This window comes from Dipteris shenzhenensis, chromosome 27, assembly GCF_047967505.1.
Source record: "Dipteris shenzhenensis isolate YYH24624 ecotype China chromosome 27, Dip_SZ_1.0, whole genome shotgun sequence".
In the NCBI taxonomy this organism is placed as follows: Eukaryota; Viridiplantae; Streptophyta; class Polypodiopsida; order Gleicheniales; family Dipteridaceae; genus Dipteris; species Dipteris shenzhenensis.
This window is the reverse complement of record NC_141622.1, coordinates 1970856-1991044: the sequence shown is the minus strand read 5'-3', so window position 1 is coordinate 1991044 and position 20189 is coordinate 1970856. Positions and strand designations below refer to the sequence as shown.

The 20189-nt window shown below is 43.5% G+C and overlaps 1 protein-coding gene across 1 annotated transcript in view; it reads right to left on the bottom strand.

Moving 5' to 3' along the window:
* Nucleotides 1–6874: 6874 nt before the first annotated feature.
* The window catches only part of LOC147883724 (DEAD-box ATP-dependent RNA helicase 52B-like), a 35184-nt gene continuing 21869 nt past the window's right edge, over nucleotides 6875–20189 (bottom strand). The window contains exons 5-7 of the mRNA XM_087398232.1: nucleotides 8779–8955; nucleotides 8492–8605; nucleotides 6875–8228 (exon numbers count right to left, since the gene is read on the bottom strand). Of these exons, the coding sequence (XP_087254358.1) occupies nucleotides 7749–8228; nucleotides 8492–8605; nucleotides 8779–8955 (771 nt within the window). The 3' untranslated portion in view covers nucleotides 6875–7748. The remainder of the gene's footprint in view (nucleotides 8229–8491; nucleotides 8606–8778; nucleotides 8956–20189) is intronic.

Genomic DNA, 20189 nt, shown 5'->3' with positions numbered 1-20189 from the left:
ATTGATCCACTTCCCTGACCAGGCCTGCATTGGGCTCTATCTACTTGAGATGAGTGGCCACAAGGAGACCTTACTACAACAGATCAAGGAGTAGTAGGAGGGGACCAAATACAGAGGCTGACCAGACACAATGGCATGTCACAAATTTCTATGCATTTGAGTTAGCTTCAAGACACATTGGGGTGAAGGAGGAGGAGGTAGCTGATATGTGGGCAGTATGGATTGTTGAGAGACGATTGCAAAGGCTACCCATGACATGGAGAGCAACCAGAGCACACTCGATTGAGGTCTGACCTATCACAGCTTTCCTCAGAGGAGACTAGTCGAGACGATGGGTCGCTCTGAACATAGCTCAACGGGTTCAGAGATCGAGGATACCACGCCCTCCTTTGCCACCACAACTTGAGACAACCAGACGGATGCAGATCCAAGACATCTTTGCCACTCATAAACAAGCCACCACAATGCTGGGTTTCAGATTCTGAGATCCTGTTGCAGCTCTAGCTCTCTTCCTACTTTAGATAGCACATGATATGACATGACATGATATGATATGATAAGACTTGTTCTCTATTCAATTTTGCTCAAGCTATTAAGCTCTTTGTTTTAGCATAGTACTCATCAAGGGCCTTAGCACACCCTTTGCTCCAGCTCTTGCGGCTTGTATGAGCATTTTCCTTTTGGCATTTTTTGCACTTTGTCCCATAGGCCCACGGGACATAATGCCTCTCTCCCTCTCTCTCTCTCTCTCTCTCTCTCTCTCTCTCTCTCTCTCTCATCTTTTAATATTGTATTAAAGTATTCCAATGGGGCCTATGCTTGTGTTCAGAGTTGGATTGAGATGATATTATGTTTGTGATTCATGCCTCCCAATGAGGCATTCTCACTCCATTCCACTCATTCCAATTGGACGTGCAAGCTTTCATCTCTAAAACTTGTATTTTCATCTTATAGAGGGCAATGTTGTAAAGAGAGTTTCGAAAGCTCAATTTTTTTAGATTTGAATCTCAAGATAAGAGTACTTGAAGTTTGCATGATTTTGTAAGTTTATGGTTACTGAGAGATTTTGTGAGAGAAAAAGAAAAAGGGAGAGAAAGTCTATGTGAGGCATGCAAACTCTCGAGGAAGAGTTTTACTTCATCATCTTCTAGGAATCAATTAATGGCCACACAACCTCAACTTACTAGTCAAGGGTCTTGAATAGCCACTCCCACAGTGCTCTAGGACAGTCCTGTTTACTCTATCGCCTTGAATAGCCACTCCCATGAGGTTCATCTTATTATGTCTCTCAACTTTACTAGCAAATCCCAAATCACTCTAGACCTTCATATTGTTTTGGCCTGATGGGCCTTAAATTTCTCATTTTAATCTAGCCTCTAGAGCTCCTATGACCTCTCTTCATGGGTCTCCTAGCAAAGCATACTAACCTTGAGTTACATGATACCTTGCCATGTTCTATAACCTATGCATCTCCTATGAGTGATTTAACACACAATGGTTTGGAATAAAAAGCCACAGCATCAGCTCTGGCCTCCATGTGGTAGCATATACTTCCACACAAATATTACACGTCATCATATGCCACATCATCCATGCCACGTCTCAAGCTTGTAAAATTAAACCAAGACAAGTCCAACCATGGTCAAGAACTTCAACCTAAATTTGCACCAAAATCAAAGATGGGTATCTTATCCATTAAAACACCAAATTAAACCCAAATTGGACCCAAATCTTAATCATAAAACTACTCCCCTTGTTTGTGGGACAGCTAGAAGGGTCTTAGTCTTAGCTCATCTCTCTCTCAAGTCAAGACACAGCTAGCTGCCTTGGAGCTGACATAGGCAGACTCCCTTCTCACAGCTGCCTCGGAGCTAACATAGGCAGACTCCCTTCTCATAGCTTCCAAGTTCGAGCGTCATCTATGACAGCCTCCCCCAAGGGAGTTCAAGATGCTTGGACATTGGAACTACCTTGATGTTTTGAATGATTATCCCTTTGCCATGGAGCTAAAGGGCATGATCCCATAGCCCCAAAAGGGGATTCCATTGGAGCAGCTAGTAGCCTCTCCCGTCCTTCTTGGGGTTTCAACCTTGTTGCAGTGGCTTCTTCAATAGCAGGTGTCAGAGATTTGGTCCTCTACAATTGGCAGGAACAGGTGAGTATGAATTTCATTTCCCAGTCCTTGGCTATGAATTTTTCTGACCAAGATGAGCTCATTTGTAGACAGGCAGTCTAGATGGTGTGAGGATGGAGGGGTCTAGGATAGGAATCCAAAATGTCGATGCACCAACTTGAAGGCAGTAGGGGCCAACCCCTTAGTCTAAGCGTTGGTTCTCCGAGTTCTTGGGAGAGTTGTAGCTTTAACCCCGATGGCCAACCAAGTCCTTTTGGCCATGGCTTGGCACATATCCATCACTCCAAGCTCGAAGCCCTAGAACCTCTTAGTTTAGCAAGGGCTTCTCAAGAACAACCCTCACATATCTGCCAATGATAGAAGTCTAATCAGTGGATTTTCTCATAGGCCTCTCGCATGAAGAAGGGATCTCCTTTGATGAGGAGCCTTCATAGGATGTGGCAGTGGTAGCTAGTTGAAGGTCTCATTTGGGATAGTCTCATTTAGGCCAACCCATGGTGTCAAGAGGAGTTTGAGTGCTATCCCCTTTTCTTTATCTACAGGTTCTGGATCAGGATAGTCACATGCTAGGCTAGAGGACACATATAGGTTGGGCCCTAGGTAGTGGCCTGGCAATGTTTTTCAAAGTATGGACCCATCTCTCAATGAGACAGAGGCATGTTTGAGATCCCTCTCTCATCCAAGGGGGACAATCACGTGGATGCTAGAGATTGACTTCTAATCGTTGAATCTTCGTGGGCAAAACTCCACGAGCCTTTAGATCCTCCACAATTGTACTGGAAATTCATTGAGATAGAGGGCCCCCAAATGATCCAATTTTTGCCTTGTAGGCAATATAGTGGGGCCGGGTTCCTCCTTCAGCTAGTGTTTGATGAAGACCTAAAGATGGATATGGGGACCTAGATTAGCTTGACTGGCAAAGGATTAGTTTACTGGGACATTTGGTCAAGGCTTGGACCATTGACCTAGCACCACTTTTGAGCAGGACGAGTCACGATGGCACTACTAGTTATGGGAGGGTTCTCTCGTTCAAGAGGCATGGTAGAAGCTGAGCAGGTGGTTTTGGTCAGCCAGAGTAGGGCACTGGGGAAGAGTGGAAATGCATTTTTGTTGCGTACGACAAGCATTGAGTATCACCTTCAGTTGGAGGTGGTTGCGTACGACAAGCATTGAGTATCACCTTCAGTTGGAGGTGATCGCTTGGACTCCCATTAAGAGAGAGGCACAAGGTCAAGCAACAGATGCCCCTTGAGGTAGAATCCCAATTTTGGTCACACTCATTGGCTAGCCATCATCCATAGAAAATTTCATACTTCTTCTAGATGGTTGCCCATGGGGGTTCTTCCCATTGGCCCTTGGTTGGAACAAATGCATGTTGACGGCGCTTGGTTGGAACAAATGCATGTTGTCAAGTATTTTCACCACTACGGATGGAGGTTGGGAGACTATCTCGCACTATCTCTAGATCTACCCTATAGTGCACAAAATCTGGTAGGGTGTTGACGGTCTAATTTTCTCACTAGCTTTCAGTTAACTTATGGGTGCTTGCTATTCTGTGATCGTGAACCCTTAACCCAACCTGTGCAATGCACTAGATGAAGATGCTCACTCTTCAATCTTTGGTGATTGTGCATGCATGCAGACTCTAGTGTGAAGCAAATAGACATCAATGGAAATGATTCGGAGATTGGGGTTACTATTCAAAGGGAAATCATATGGTGACGGGGGATTGAGCGTATAAAATAAATAGAGAACAATATAGATAGAATCCAAGCAAACCACAATTGTATTGTATCAAGAAAGACTCTGTTTACAATCAAACCACCTCAGCTTGAACTGAGCACTCAGTTATGCAAGCTCCTAACCTAGCAATCCAAAGAGAGGTCGTGCAACTTGAGAACCACCACCACCACCTACTCTCTATTACAATGTTTTTCTACTAAGTAGACTTACTACTACAAGATTGACTTCTATTCCTAACACTTGGCATCCGCCAGACCACTACTCATAATTGGTTTGCCACCCTTAACTTTAGGACAAATCCTCCTCAGACACAAAGTCACAGCCTTAGCTTCACTGCTATTGTTCTCTCACCGCTTGGGAAGTTACCCAATGATGTGCTCGCCACTCAGAAGTTAGTCGAAGATGTGCTTCCATGTTCACCCACCGTAATGAATGCCACCTACTCATGCCTATGTCGGCAAGTCTCCTCGAGTTCCACCTGTGTAGGCGTGACCCAAGGGCCAACATTTCACCTCGTCTTTCTATAACCAAGCCCTCACAATTCTAGACTGGTTGGAACTAAGAGCTGCTTAAAGACAAACGTGCGTGGGTTGAAGCTTGGGGCCATCCTGCACGATCACGCCTTCGTCTTGGAGGCTAGTGTGGAGGTACTCGAGGAGAAACAGAGAAAGGGCCGAGGGAATAATTTGGAGATCAAGAGCAGACCACGGATATAAAGAGCAAATGTCAATGGGAGGCCTCTCGAAGCCTATGAGCCAATCCATAGCCCATTGCTCGACGAGTGGGTCCTCATAGGGGTTTGTGATGTTGAAGGCGTCCTCAAACCGAGTCACGTAGCATTTCACTGGTGTGACATTCTCCTACCAATTGAACCACGGCTCCCTGCACAACTCTCGGACATTATTGCACATGGACTAACAATTTCTCGATATCCTGAAGTAATGCCGCATAATATAGTTTAAGGGTCGAGATTGTCTGACACAAAAGACCATAACTTCGAGCTGCAATAAGGCACCACTCTACCTTACGTATATTATGGTGGCGGGCTACTTGTTCTTGGACAAACAATTTAAAATTGTGATACATGTGATCATACATGGAAATCTTTGGGGTGATCGGCCCAAGTGTCGCATCGTGAAGAGACTAAGGTGAGTCTACAAGACAGTTGGAGTCTATTGAGTTGATTTGTGCCCAAGCACTATAGAGTAGATAGGGATTTGGTGTCAATGGGGCCCTTGGCACAAAACTTTAGTTGCCAAGGTGGCAATGGGGAGTACATCCTACCCTACTAAAAGTGGCTCTGCTTCTAGAACTTGCTCGGGTGAAGTTTGGGTAGCTATTTCAAAAATAGATGGGGTAATAAATATCTGTACCGCCTTGTCCAAAAGAGCCACCAAGGGAGTTTGGGTCCCTACATCATTTCCTAGCTTAGGACTGGCAAAATGAGCCAGGGGGACACCTGTACACCCTTCTCGCAAAAGAATACTAAGTGGTTCTAAGTTCCCACTTTGGACTTTGGCTCCGGAACCCTTTGGCTGGTGGGATCCAGTAACAATAGAGCATGAGCCGTGTTTTCTTCAATAGTGGCTTTGGATTTACCCGGAGCAATTGTACCCCTAGAGCTCATGGTTGGCTTCTGGATCATTGGCCCCAAACTTGAGGGAGAGGTTGAGAGAGGTGTCAAGGTCCTTCGTCTACTCTTGAATCCTCATCATCATCAGTAGCTTGGAGTTAGATGAGAGATTGTAATTGATCTTTGAGCCGAGTATTAACCCTTCCAATTCTTTGTGGCAGAACTGTGCCGTTTCTACTTGGAGTGTTGTTACCTCAACCTGTGCCTCTCACAGGGCTTGCTGCTCAGCCTGCACCTCTTGTGCATCTTGTAGCTTTGGCTGACTTATCTCATACACGGGATGCAATGAGAGCCCTGCAAACCTTTACATTGCAATACTCATATTTATGACACTCTAAACACACTTCCCCAAAAGTATTGAGACGACTAACATCACTCTACTATGTTATTTGAGCTGTATGTGAGCAAATTACGAGTTTTTTATTACAAAGACGATATGGCACATGTTTCAACGACGCTACATTAAGATCACCTAGAACCAATATGCAGTTAACTGCATCTTTACGTATCGATTGTCAAACAAGACATATTTAGACGTTTGTCCGAGGGCTGGCATTGATTGCTAGCTGTTTGCATCATCTTCGAGAATAATAGATGTTGCCACCAAAAGTCTCATTCTTCTGGAGTTAGCATAGTATAATCTAGTAGTCAAATAGGAATTTTCTTCATGAATACACCCAGCTCAACAAAACAAAAAAGCACAAAAAGCTCAAGCAAGATTTCAGAAGGCCGTCATGATTTTCCTTAAAGAGCTAGTTGGTATGTCTTTGAGCATATCTGAGAGGTAAGGTATTCAACACATCCCAAAAATACCACAACACTTGTTCTTTGGTGAGCCTAACAATAACAAGTAACATCAAAAGCAATTGTGTCTATAGGATATATACTCATGTGAACAATAACAAGTGACATAAAAAGCAATTGTGTCTATAGGATATATATTTAAAAAATTGCGCCAACTGGTACAACAAAGAGAGCAGAAAGCCCATTTTTATATGAATTAGCGAGGGATGCATAAATGAAGCAATCAACGATAGAGCCAAGTTCGTTTCTTTGAGCATAAAGGAGGCTATGGTCCAAGCATGACAATATACTCAACAGGGTCCTAAAAACTGGCAGCTGACAATAAAAAATTCACTACTTTCCAAGCACACCACATTCTTCGTTTGAAAGAGGACACACTGAAGCCACTTTATCTACATATGAGAAAATCATGACGAAAGTGGATAATAAGAGCATTGCTAGCAAAAACAAAGAGACAGTAACCAAACTGCATACTGACAAAGAGAGTATAACACAGCACTACCGTTTTTGTAAATTGATAAACACTAGCTCTTAGAAATCCAGATCAAAACAAAAAGCAACAATCTTTTAAACCCTCCACATTAATTTTCCACAACCTTGGCGCCTGCTTTGGAAGCAAAACACGTTTTGCTAATGAATATATCAGGCAACTAAAGTCTGTATCCCCTATGGAAAATCTTCTCTAGACACAGCGAAGTAGAGAATCATTGTTAGATACACTCTCATTGAGGTTCGTCATGCTTCCCCTCGTCAGTTTGATCACACTGCTCAGCGTTTGTATCCCAGCCAACCTCCCGCACGCAATGTCTTGAGAAAGAGAAGGAGACCCAGAGCAGTAATTAAGGAAAATTTTACTTGGAAAAATAAGCATGCAAGCTATCCTTAGTCCTTAGCAGAAGATGGTTGAATTCCTGATTCTTTTACAGGGGATCATTAAGCATGAGGCATGAAGTCCACATGCTATGATAGACCAATACTTCAAAAAAGTGAGGAATTAAGTCCACACTCAGCCATGATGATCCTATGGATCAGGTACCCCATCCCCTCCCCCAAAAAGGGGGGAAGAAACAAGCAACGAGGTATTCATTGAAATAAAAATGTACTCTCCAATTATATGATGACTTCCGCCTGAGATATGAACTCATATCGTATCCATGTGCTCAATAGAAAGTCTGTCTGAAAGGAAAAAATCAATGTACAGCTTATCCACCGCTGGACTCCCTCCATGGGTTAGGCATCTGCACCACTGCAACGAGTTGAGAAACATTCTGACCCTTATCAAGAACTAAAAAAGGAAACCACCAGATACAAACATTTAGCACTGATACAACGGCCTTCAGAAGCCATCCACAAATACCGTTCGGGCTGACTATCTAGATATTGATATTGATTTCTTCTCTCCGTCCAATTGCCCGTCTTTTCTGCATAAGAAACTCAATCCCACGCACTGGCTACCCCAGATCCATAATTGTTGTAACCCGTCGAGCCTCCATAGCCACCAGCATACCCACCACCACCACCACCACCACCTCTGTTCCCATCCCTGCGATAATCCCGGCCTCCAAACCTGGAACCTCCTGAGCGGCGATTTCTACCCCCGCTGCCTCCATAGTTAGCCCTAGCAGCAAAGTCCAGCAACCAGCTAGGTACAGTTTGGTTTGACTCTTGCATTAGTTCAGCCAAAGGTCTCGCAAGAGACAAATTGTTCTCGTTAAAGAAAGCGGTGGCCAACCCTGACTTGCCAGCTCTTCCTGTGCGCCCTATCCGGTGCACATAATCATCAATATCGTTGGGCAGATCAAAATTAATGACATGTGCAACATGAGGAATATCAAGCCCACGTGCAGCCACATCCGTAGCAACAAGTATTGGTGTTATGCCAGTGCGAAAGGAACGCAAGGCATGCTCACGCTCCTGCAACAAAAATTAAGAAAATGAGAAACAAGTTAGCACACAATTTAAACAGTTGTTAAGGCTTCCAAACAAGAATACATGAGAGAACATCACTTTCCCTTGGAAAAAACAGAAAGTCAAGATAGCCTGTGATCTCTACAGAAACTCAAAAAGCTGCTACTCTGAGAAATCTTCTCGAAAAATACCTCTACCAATAACTCAACAAAACTAGGAAACCTTGGACATGCATTCCAGAACATATAAATCTAAATTGAGATATTCACCTGTTGTGTGCGATCACCATGGATGGTAGTTGCTGGAAAACCCATTCTGCATAACCAATCCTCCAGAGAATCTGCTCCCCTTTTGGTTTCCACGAAGACAAGAGTCAAAGGTTGCTGCTTCCATCACAAACCCCAAACATAGAATCAACATTGACCCAAGAAAAACTCCAAAATGTCCTAGGTTTTTCAGAAAGCTTCTAAGAGACCCACATTAGCAACAAGATGTGCACAAAAGAGTTAGAGGTATCCCACTTTGGATAAAGCGGCTCAGATCATAAAAACAATACCTTCCCATGACCTCCCTGAACACCATTGGCACTTTGTGCATGGATAAGATCCATGAGCATGCTACGCTTATCACTGTCAGGCACATATTCAACCTTTTGCACGATAAGATCAGTGCTCGAACCAACTCTGCCGACTGCCAAAAATATGTAGTTTGACAAGAAATCTGCTGCAAGCCTCTGAGGACATAAGACAATAGTCAAAACATGGGAAGAGGAGAAGGAAGAGCCTCTAACATGTACAAAATGAAATGTGACTCTCACAAGGTCACCCAGCCAACACAATAGATGGCAGATAATAGGCAAATACTAAACCTTTGAGAACAATGCAGATCAGAAGACATAGTGCTCGAGCTTTAAAAAAAGCATGTATTATACACTTGACTTATTCTCTTGTATTGTGAGAGCCTCTCACAAAAAATCCGGAATGAGATGTCAAGAACCGCATACCCTGAGACTCGTCCGCCTTTGGAACATCTCGGGTTAGCGCAAATAAACTTCTCTGGCTTCTAAATTCATAACCCTTCAAGATCAGGCTAAAATTGATTGCTCAAAACTTGAATCAAACAAAAAACTACAGCGATCCAGCTAGAAGGGAAATCGCAATTGGGAAAGAGAGAAGGAGAGGAGCACAAGCACAATAGAGGCCGGAAATAAGGGCTGCTCCCCCCCCCCCCACCCCCCCGGCAAAGGTTTTTATTCCAATAGAAAACCTGATACGAGTTCCAGTAGAAAACCTGATATGAGAGTGGCTCACAGGCGAGCAAGAAGATTGACAAAACTCCCATTACCAGCAAGAGCACGGAAGCTCTGAATTTACAGACTTGGCAGGCCACCAGAAGCTTGTGCTTTCAAATAGCTGGCGCCTGTTTTTAGCCAGAATAGGTGGGCTTTCTAGAGAGCTAAGCTTGCTTTACGATTTCTTCATAAAACAGGCGATACAATTTCTTTTCCTCTTTTAAATCTAGTCGTCCCTTTGCCATGTGCTTTTCCACTTAGAAAAATGGGGATTTTAGCACTCTACGAGGTGTTGTCATAAAATAAAACAATACAATATCCAACACATTTCACCCATTAGAGGTTAGCAGATGCATGCATTCTAGTTCTCTGGACTAATCCTAGTCCTCTATGGGCATCCCCACTATGCACATTAACAAATGCAAACAACAGAATGGACACTTCTAGTTGACCAAGTCAACTCTCTTTGACCAGAGTCAAAATGAAATAGTTCTCTTTATTTCTTGGGACAATTACGAATCCATGACATCCCCCTCGACTTCAAATAAGTTGTCACTCCTTGGTATGAGCTCAATGATACGGGCCTCTGGGCGCTCAGGTGGCAACTCTCCTTGAATAGACTCTGAGAAACAACATTTGAAAGACTCAACTCTTTCATTTTCCAAGGGACTCAATTCAACTTGTGGATCATTTCTTTATCTCAAATGAAAATCTTATATGCAAGAATGGCAGACTTTATTTATTTCACAAAGGAAACATTAGATACAATAGGAATTGTCTCTCCTTTTCTTTTGGTTAAAATCTTAGGCTACTTGTTTCTATGGGATAGAACAAGGGTTCTTTCAGGCATCATAAGAAGTAATCTATTCCTATGAAGCTAGGGAATCTCCAAAACCAATGATGCTTCAATAGTGAAATAAAATACTCTTCTTGCTCCACATAATTCTGGATTGTTGATTCTAAGTTTCCCAATAAGGGGTGTGACTGGAGCAAAATCTCTACGAATATAAGCTCTACATCCCAAATCCTATGACTAGATTCCTAACCTCAAGGCTAGATAAAATTATTTGTAGCTCGTGAATCAAACAAAATCAACACGTTCAAGTCTCTTACTTTGCCCCCAAGAGAGACAAAGTTCTCTAGCCTCTGGATCGGTCACTCTCCCTGTACATTAGGAACACTCCCGCCAAGGTCTTTGGTAGATCTTTTGGCTGGCTTTTCGGGGTTGTGGGCAAGCATATGCCCCTCTATTCCGCATCAGAAACACTTCCTTTCCTTTCAGGAGGTCGTGAATCTGTTCTAGCGTAAACTTATGCTCGCTATTCTAGGGCTTTTGATCTCCCCTTACATTATGAGATTGAAACTCTTTCTTTTCAAGTAGGAAGATGGATCCTTCATATAAATAAGAACTGCAACTGATGCTAAATGCGTAACATCTTGGATCTTTGTGTTAGGCGGGATATTCACAAAGGCTCATACCTTACGTGGTAATCTACCCAAATTTTCAGAGTTGAACCTTGTTTGAGATTTTTAGAAATGGGGTGACCTACAAATATGCATTCCAAAACTTCTGGTTGTAGGCCTTGACATATTCTTCTTCACCCATATGAAAACCCTCCCATGCAATATGCACTTTGTCCACAAGCTGCTTTGGAATGAATTGCTGATAGAATCATTTCTAAAATTTCTTCCACGTGTTAAGAGTAGACTCATCAACCAGCTGTGCACTCCACTAGGCACTAGCAATATCTATAAGTTGCAAACTCACCATCCATAGCTTGAAATTTCTATGAAATTTGTATATGCCAAAGGCCACGTCAAATTGACGTATGAAAATCATAGCTTTCTCTATTAGTCCACATGCTCCGTCATATACAACAAAGCCAAGAGATTTGCCTACTTCCTTGAATTTGGATCTTAGCCTTTACCACCTCTTAGGGTTTTTTTTTTTTTTAAAAACACACACACACACACACACACACACACACACACATATCAAGATCATCATCTCGCACTTCACATCTACTCTCGTTGGGTCGCTTGGTGTTTAAACTTCCATGTTCTGTAGGATCAGCCATATCGAGCCAAAACATCTTGATCTTCTTGATGATGCAAAAGAGTTTTGATTCAAAAATTAATTCATTGGATCTTTGGCAAAGATTCATTGTTTTGACGGCTTCACATAGCTCAAGATTTCCAAGTTGTGAATATGAAACCAAGGTTTGTAATTTTTGAAAAAAATCCCCGATGATCAAAAAAAGTATATATCCTAGTACTTCTTCTCAACCCCATACTATGTGCCATAAAGTGTCTTTACCAACTCCTCCTTTGCTCGGACCATCCATAATTTATAATTTTGGGCTACAACATCTCCTTACAAACCTCACGTCACCTAATGTTGATTAGTTCCTGAGGCATTGATTTAGTTCCTTAGTTCCTAAGGCATCAAATCTATTGACTTCAAGCTTCTATGCTCAATCTTTGGCTACTCGGCATCGTAGGCTTCTTTGTCGACTTGATTCTTTCATCATGAGTCATGAGCAGTGGACTGTTAAAGGAGCTTAGCATTTTAGTTGGGCTTTTGTAAGAGAGGGGAAGAGGTGCTAGAGGGAGGCAAGAGGCAAACCGCAAGAGAAGAGGGAGGCAAACGGGAGGTACTAGAGAGATGGCAAAGGGAGATTTATATAAAAGCCAGGGCAGTTGGACAGAGAGGCCGCCTCTAGACTGTTCCAAATCTTTACCTTCAAAGCGATCGATTTGCTCCTAGCCTATCTTACTCCTAATAACTAACAAAGATTCTGTCAATGTTGTGGGGACCTATTGGGATGGAATGTTTCAGATTGCATTTCGGAGTGGTAAGGTATGGGATTTGATTCATGCAATTTTCACAAAGTGGGAGAAATTTTGAAATCAAAGGGCAAAAAAAAGTCATGGCTAAAGGAAGCAAGGACACCCAAGGGATGAAGGCTTTACCTGAGGAGATTCAAGCCACAACATGGAAGAGTATGCAAGGAATAAAGAATGAGACTCTTATTAAGTCCGTGCTTGGTAGACTTATATCTGGTGATCTCACTATTGAAGAATTGGGCAATGAGTTTGATGAGTAAGTAAACATCTCTCCTTTGTATCATGATGCTTTCCTTGATTTTACATTGATCTATGTATAAAGAAAGTTTCAAGAGAGATTATTTTTTAATTGAAAGTAGAATAAATTATACATGTGTTTTAATGCAGGCATAAAATATATATATGAGAATGCAAAAATCAAAGATCCGGCAATTGAACTTGCCGAATTGGAAAGCTGTCCAAGAAGAATATCCTGAGAGCATAAAATGGAGAGCCTTGCTCCAATTTCAATGTCTTCAAAAGCATGGTATGTCAGATTTAGTATGCATATATGTTTATGACAATTGTGTTTTAGAGTTTTAAATTTCTGATGTGTAAAAACATTAAAGTCTTTAGTCTTATTTTGATAATAAATTTCAGAAATGAAGCAAGAAAGGCTCTGAGAGTACCATGATGCCTACTAGTTTCAAGCAACTCATTGATCAAGCTATCAAAGAAAAACAGCATCGAACACGACAACTATCTATCACTCTTGGTGATGATATGTTAGAGTATGATTGGGGTTAGAATCATCTATCAAATTTTTAAGTAGTCAATGGTGATTACAATGAATTGTCAAAGATCTACTCCAGCAACACAATCTCAAACTGAATTCGGACAAATGCAAATGGGCACTGTGATAAGATGGTGAGTGTGAGAGAGCAAGAGAGAGTGTGAGCTGGAAGCTTGAAAGCTTAGTTGCAATAGAAGAGTGTGAAAGTACAACACAATGAGAGAAAGATAAGGTTTTGTCCTAGTGACAAAACCTTAGTAGTCACTAACCATAGTTAGTGAACTAACTGCGGTTAGGGGGAAAAACCTCTTAAAGAGGGAAAAGTGCCCCTAACTAGCTTATTATATTACATTGGTCACTGCAGAATTATATCTATAATTCTAACAGGCACAGTCTCAACTAAAATGTCTCACGTTCATCATATCCAATGACCGTATTCGACACGACCCCAAAAAAGTTAAAGCATTGCATAGATTTCCGACTCAACAAATTTAAAGCAATGTCAACGTTTCCTAGGAATGGCACGATTTAGTGGCCGATCCATGCAAGAGCTTTTGAGAGGTTTGATGCTAGAAAATGCAAAATTTATTTGGTCTAATGATTGTCAAAAAGCTATTATATACCTTTGTAAGACTAGAATAAGTCCAATCACACAAATTTAGATTTTTTGTTGTTCTAAAGATCAAAAATCTACACAGAAAATAAAAGAGAAAATGAAAGAGCAGAAAAAAGAGGTAAACAAAAACTTTTATGAAAAACAAAAGGAAGACATACTTAGCAAGCAAAGCAACACTTATGTTGTCATCAGTGCCCAAGCATAAGCAACTATACTAGGTGAAAAAGCTATTGATTGCGTGAAAAATGCATTAAAAAGAAGATGCGCTTCTCCGTCATTCTGACTTGCAAAAACCTTTTGTCGTAAGGACCGATGTTTCTGAGGACGGATTAGACCGGAGTCAAAACAAAATAGTTCTCTTCATTTCTTGGGATAATTACAATTATGCTACAGATTCATCCGCAAGGTCAGCCAATAGGCTTACTCTAAAGGCTTAGAAAAAGCTTGCTCAAAATAGCAAAAGACGCTCACATTCAAATCCCTAGGTGGTTGGAGGACACTAAAAGTAGTTTCCATCATGACAAGCAGAGCCTCTCCTAGGAAAAGCGAAAGGATGTCATAAGGTTGTGAAGTCGTGGGAGAAGAGCATACAACAAAAGTAGCACCACTACAAGATGCAGTATATAATGTTGGATGAGGGCTTCTCAAACAAGCTTTACTTGCCAGTAGAATGATGAGCCTTTTACCGGAGTCCCATGGGTCCATTTTGGCCTTTAGTGGACAATAATACACTTTCTTTTCTTTCTTTCTTTCTCTCTCTCTCTCTCTCACACGCACACACACAACCACCCTTCTACCGGCGATGACCCTTCCACCGTCTCTCTCTCTCTTAGGTGGCTTCACTTCCTTTCCACATGGGGGTGGCTTCAATGTTGTGGACTACATCATGGGATCCCCTGCCTTCACATCTCGGATCACTGACTTTACCATAGCACCTCTCCCTCCAAGGGCTGATCATACATATCTTTTCTTTAGCATTTCTACCCCCCGCCGCACAGTACCTTCTACCCGTTGAGTTCTTACTCCACCTACCATAATATACGCTTTGATCGTGATCACTCACCTACTTACTCAGGCCGTCTGTACATACTTCTCGCATACATTAACTTTGTACCCCTATTAGAGGATCGTGCTGTCCTAGTCACTCGCTCACTACACGAGGCCACTCTTCACGCCTTCCCTCACACAACCCGCTCCACCTGCCCACTACCACCTGGGACCGTACCCTATAATAGCTGATACGATGATGAGTGTGAGGCTTTATGCCGTCAGCTCAAATTCAAAACAAAAAACAGTCTTTCGAGCGAACCAGAGACGCTACACGAGTACCGTCGTCTGGTACGCAAGAAGAAACTTGACTTTGAGCGTCGAAACAAGGAGAAGCTATTGAACATTCTGTTCAGTAACAACTCTAAGGACTTTTGGCGGAGATTTCTAGAGGGACGGTCCCCCCCACCACTCACTGACACTCAGGTATGGTTTGAGTATGCACGCACGCTCTATGATATCCCAATCACCCAACCCCTAACCTATCACATATGTCACGCCCAACATCTTGCACCCTCTTCGCTAGACATGGGTAAAAGAATGCCGTAATGAAACTTCATAATGGCCGCGCGAAGGATCATGAGGGACTATGCACAAAGTTCATATGGGATTAACCTCCTAGCCCCGATCTTAGCCAAGCTGTTTAATGAAGCTGTTTGCTTGGAGTTTCCACGCACCTGGACCATCAACACTATCTCACCCATCCACAAGGCAGGGGATCCCATGAACCCGGAGAACTACAGGACCATTATGATTGGACATGTCATGTCCAAGATTTATGCATCAGTACTTGATTCTGAGGTCAGCAGATTTGCAGAGTGTCGAGGACGCAGAGCAACAGGACAGGCTAGTTTCAAACAGGATCATGGAACCATGGACCATATTCTCGCGCTCAGATGTATCATCGAAACGAGGGTACGGAAGCAGAGGGTTTACTGTTGCTTTGTGGATTTCCACAAGGCATTTGACACCGTTCCGAGAACCCGCCTAATAGATCGCGTACAAGATTTGGTTTATGACCAGAAGATCATTTGGGATGTCTTGACACTTTATGAGCAAGTTTCGGGCAAAGTCCGAAAAGGATCTGGATGGGCAGACGAGATCATGAGCACTATCGGGGTCAAACAAGGATGCCCATTATCACCTACCTTGTTTGGCCTCTACATCGATGAGCTCGAGACAATGCCGGAGGCACAGGGTGAGGTAGGTTGCTCTCTCGCGGGCACGTTGATCCGAATATTGCTTTACGCAAGGGACATGACTCTCGTCTTCCTCAGCAAAGGGGCTCCAGAGACACCTTGATGCATTACAGTCCTTTTTGTGAGTCTCATGATGTCACGAGGACGTGAAAAGTGATGTAAAGTATCTTCGTAACTCAACCTACGCTTACCCCGAGGTTAACCATGGTTAAGTGTTGTAATGGTTTGGCCGTGAGGGACTGACTAGAGGAAGTGCACACTTCCTAGAAGTTCCTAAGGGCAAAGTCTAGGTGCACCACTAGGTCCTAGGGGCAAGGCAAAGGCTTTAAAAGAGGGGTCTAAAAGTTGTTGGTTGTCCTTGGTATGGGGGTTAGGACTTTAATGAAGGGGCAAATGGCAAGGAGGAGGTGCCATTTGTCAAGCATGTGTATGCATTCCCTTCCCCCACCTTCCATCTCTCTCCCCTCACTCTCCTAGAGGTGTAGGACGTTTTCAATTGTTCTTGTGCAGTTTTTGAGCTGTTTGAGCTGTTTCAAGCCTGTTTTCAGTCGTTTTAACACTGTTTTGACTGTTTCAAGGCTAGTACACACTTCTAGGAAGTGCCAGGACTCATTTTTGAACTTTTGGAAAATTACTGTACGGACGTGTTCAGTTGCCTCCAGCAGGTTCCTGGGGTTGTCTTTTGCTGTGCTGGACCTTTGTGCACATGTTTTTGGCTGCGTGGTGGCTTTTGGAGCTGTTCTGGAGCTGTTTTGGACCAGTGCAGGCTACAGGAGGAACTTTCCCTATTGCTTTTGGCACCTTTTCTTAGGAGGACTCAGGCACAGATCCCCAGGCAATCGTTTCGAGGCAGATCTGTGAACCATCTTTCCTCTACAGCTCTTTCTTGCTCACCCTCCGCTCTCTACCTCCATTTCTCTCTTCTCCTGATTGCTGGAAGACACCTGCACCTTGCGGGGAGCTTGGACAGAGGATAGGTGTGAGGAAGGAGCTCGCCTCTCTGCCACAGTCAGCAGGAGTTGGTTCCAGATTCGGGTTTTTCCTTGTTCTTTCTTGCTTTGCAGCTTTTTGCAGTGCATGCGTGTTGAGTGCAGTCCTTTCAGGACTCCAACAGATTCTAGTAAGCACCCAAAGGCAAGGGTGATCCTATGGAAGGCCTAAGGACGGTGTGGATGCATGTGATAGCCTTGAGGCTGCCTTGAGCTCAGTTTGCCAATGGTTTGGATGCCTAAATGCCTCTAAGTTGTGTCTGATAAGAAGTGAATGCCTGAGTATGCCTTGCCAGTGGGAATTCTAGTGGTGCACTGGGATTAGATGCCTAGAGACAACTAGAGGATTTGCAGAGAGGAACAGTGCAAGGTTGAACCCTTGTTGTATGTTCCTAAAGGAATAAATAAATACCGGAAGGGGCGCCAAGTGTTTGGGGCCAGTGTGGTGTCTTGTACTTGGTTTCATTGAGCAGGGGCACTCTAGCCTCCATCCAGTTATTTCTCAAGTTGTTTCTAAGTGGTATTGTTTAACGTTAAGTGGTTGGAAATGATGCAATGTGGCTGCGAATAATGAATATGCAATGCAAGTTATGGTCTACTGCCCTTTAGGAAACTGAAGGCCGGTTTCACATGATTTGAAGGTCAACTTGGGTAAAACCAAGGTTATGATCTTCAATACATCTTGAGTCATCATGCGCGATGATGGGTCTCCTGTTGAAGAGACAATGCTTCCGCTCTCACTTTCAAGATCCACGGACCAAAGGGTTGCTTTTTTACTCCTTGGTCCGCCCAACAAGGATGTATGGAAATCCATGCCGGGGGCCAGACTTGTCAGATACAGAGTGGGCCAAGGTGGAGCGGCCGCGGATTCTCAAGTTATCACAGATGATCCGTGGTAAGCCATCCGTCCCTCACCAAATCATTCGGGCGGAGTTTGGGGCACCCCCATTACAACTAGATGTTGCATTTCACGTCATTACGTATCTGTACCGAGTCGGAGACTATGGAGATTACACATCTGGGCGTAGCAAGATGCCATGGCTAGCATTGTCCTCTTCTATGGCACTTGCAGCAAGGGGAGACCACAGGTGTTGGTATGCACACACAAAGAGATGGTTTGCAGGACCAGGGCTCCACATGGACAGACTACCTCCTTTCTAGTACAACATGGATGCTCCTTTCTCTCCCCTACTATCACACAAGGTCAACCAAGTTATCCGTGAGCATCTACTACAGCTACACACATTCCGGATTTGGTTGGACCCAAGTGATCTTCTAGTGAAGCTAGGCTTCTACAGAGATCACATCTTACATATCACAGCCAAGGGTTTCATTGATCCACCAGGATACACGTAGATTCACCTACCCCACTCGTTGAGGAACTCTCTTGGGCAGTTCTGGGTCTCCTCTCACAGACTTCGTATCGAGAGCGGCAGAGCAGAGCGGTTACCCAGGGAGAGGCGCATATGCACACTGCGTGACATGCAGCAGGTTGAGACAAAGGAGCACTTCATATTCAGATGTCATGTTTACAATGAGATCCGAGGGCGTTTCTGGTACCTCTTCAAAGATAGTTATGGGGTTTTGGCCCGTTTCCTCTCTTACCCAGACCAACGATGTTTGGCTGGTTTCATTCATGAGATGCTCAGACACCGCGATAGGATACTTCGAGTACGAAGACCGGAGCAAGCTTCTCCCTCGACTGATACTATTGCTTCTTTCAGCCAGATCACATGACCCGACAGCTCAGACGAAGGTTTGACTCACAGATCATACTTGGGACATCCAGGGTCGGACCCTGACCGACGGGGGTCACAATGGCACTAGTTAGACGCAGAGCTACGACCGGGAGATGTACCAGGACTGCACCCTTTGGGGGGCGACAGCGCTCTATTGCTGACCTCATGCCTCCATCTCCACAGCCTCATCCATCCTGATGATACCCTGCTTCTGCTGATGATGATGATGATGGTTATGATGATGTCAACAATGATGCTGAGATTGATTCATATATACAATCGAGATCTTAGAATTTAGTACTACCATTTTGCATTTTTTGCATTCTGCATTGGTGTGGATGCTCGTTTAGTAGCTCCGCTACCACAGCTCATTGTATCAGGTTTTTCACAGTCTCATAGACCCATCGGTCTTCCAAAGACTTTAATAAACTTTCTTTATTTCTCTCTCTCCCTCCCTCCCTCCCTCTCTCTCCCTCTCTCTCTCTCTCTCTCTCTCTCTCTCACACACAACCACCCTTTTACTGGCGATGACTCTTTTACTGGCTCTGACCCTTCTACCGGCTCTCTCTCTCTCTCTCTCTCTCTCTCTCTCTCTCTCTCATACACACACAAACCCGAGACTTGAATCTTATAGGCTCCGATGCACGTAGGTTTTCCATTACATATGTAGGTTTTGTAACATAATAAATGTGGACATTCCACCATCAATGGACAATATACCTAGATGAATCCAGGAACATTCCCAAACTCATCCTCTAGAAACACAACATAGTGCAGTTTCAATCTCACGAGGGTCACTCATAAGATTGAAAACCATAAACTCCATCACGCATAGCAGGGACTAGCGACTATGACATCCCCACTGACATCATCAACGCCCAACAGTGGGTGTAGACCATAGTATAAAGTATGCTCTCACACATACAAATCCACACACCCACACATACTTGAGCATCCATTTATACAAAGTCTTCGTACTGAGTTTCTATCAGCACTCCGGAGGTGAAGGGCAAACTCAGCCATGACGAAGGCTAGCACTAAAGGAGAAGGCAATTAGACCCAGAACAGGATAATATAACATACTCAATGGATAAAGACCAGCTAGTTGACATGCTTCAGATCGGAGCCATTTTGCAATACTCACGTCCCGTACAAATGAAGATGATTAGGACTTTACATGGCATGCATGCGGATGCCATGTTGGCAATCAAGTTCCAGTGGTCAGTGACAATACAATACTGCATAAATACATGTCACTAAGTTCTATACATAATTTTGAATATGATCATGCCCATCCCTGAATGGTTGATGGTGAAGCAATGTGAAAGACTTAATTGCTTCCACTGATTTGCAATCCACATACTCTCATCATTGTGTGGCCCCTTTTATAGACTCGGGCCCCGAGCACCAAAAATAGCGAAGACCTATAAATAGTTCGTACCCTTGCCACTCAACCCGAGAATAAAG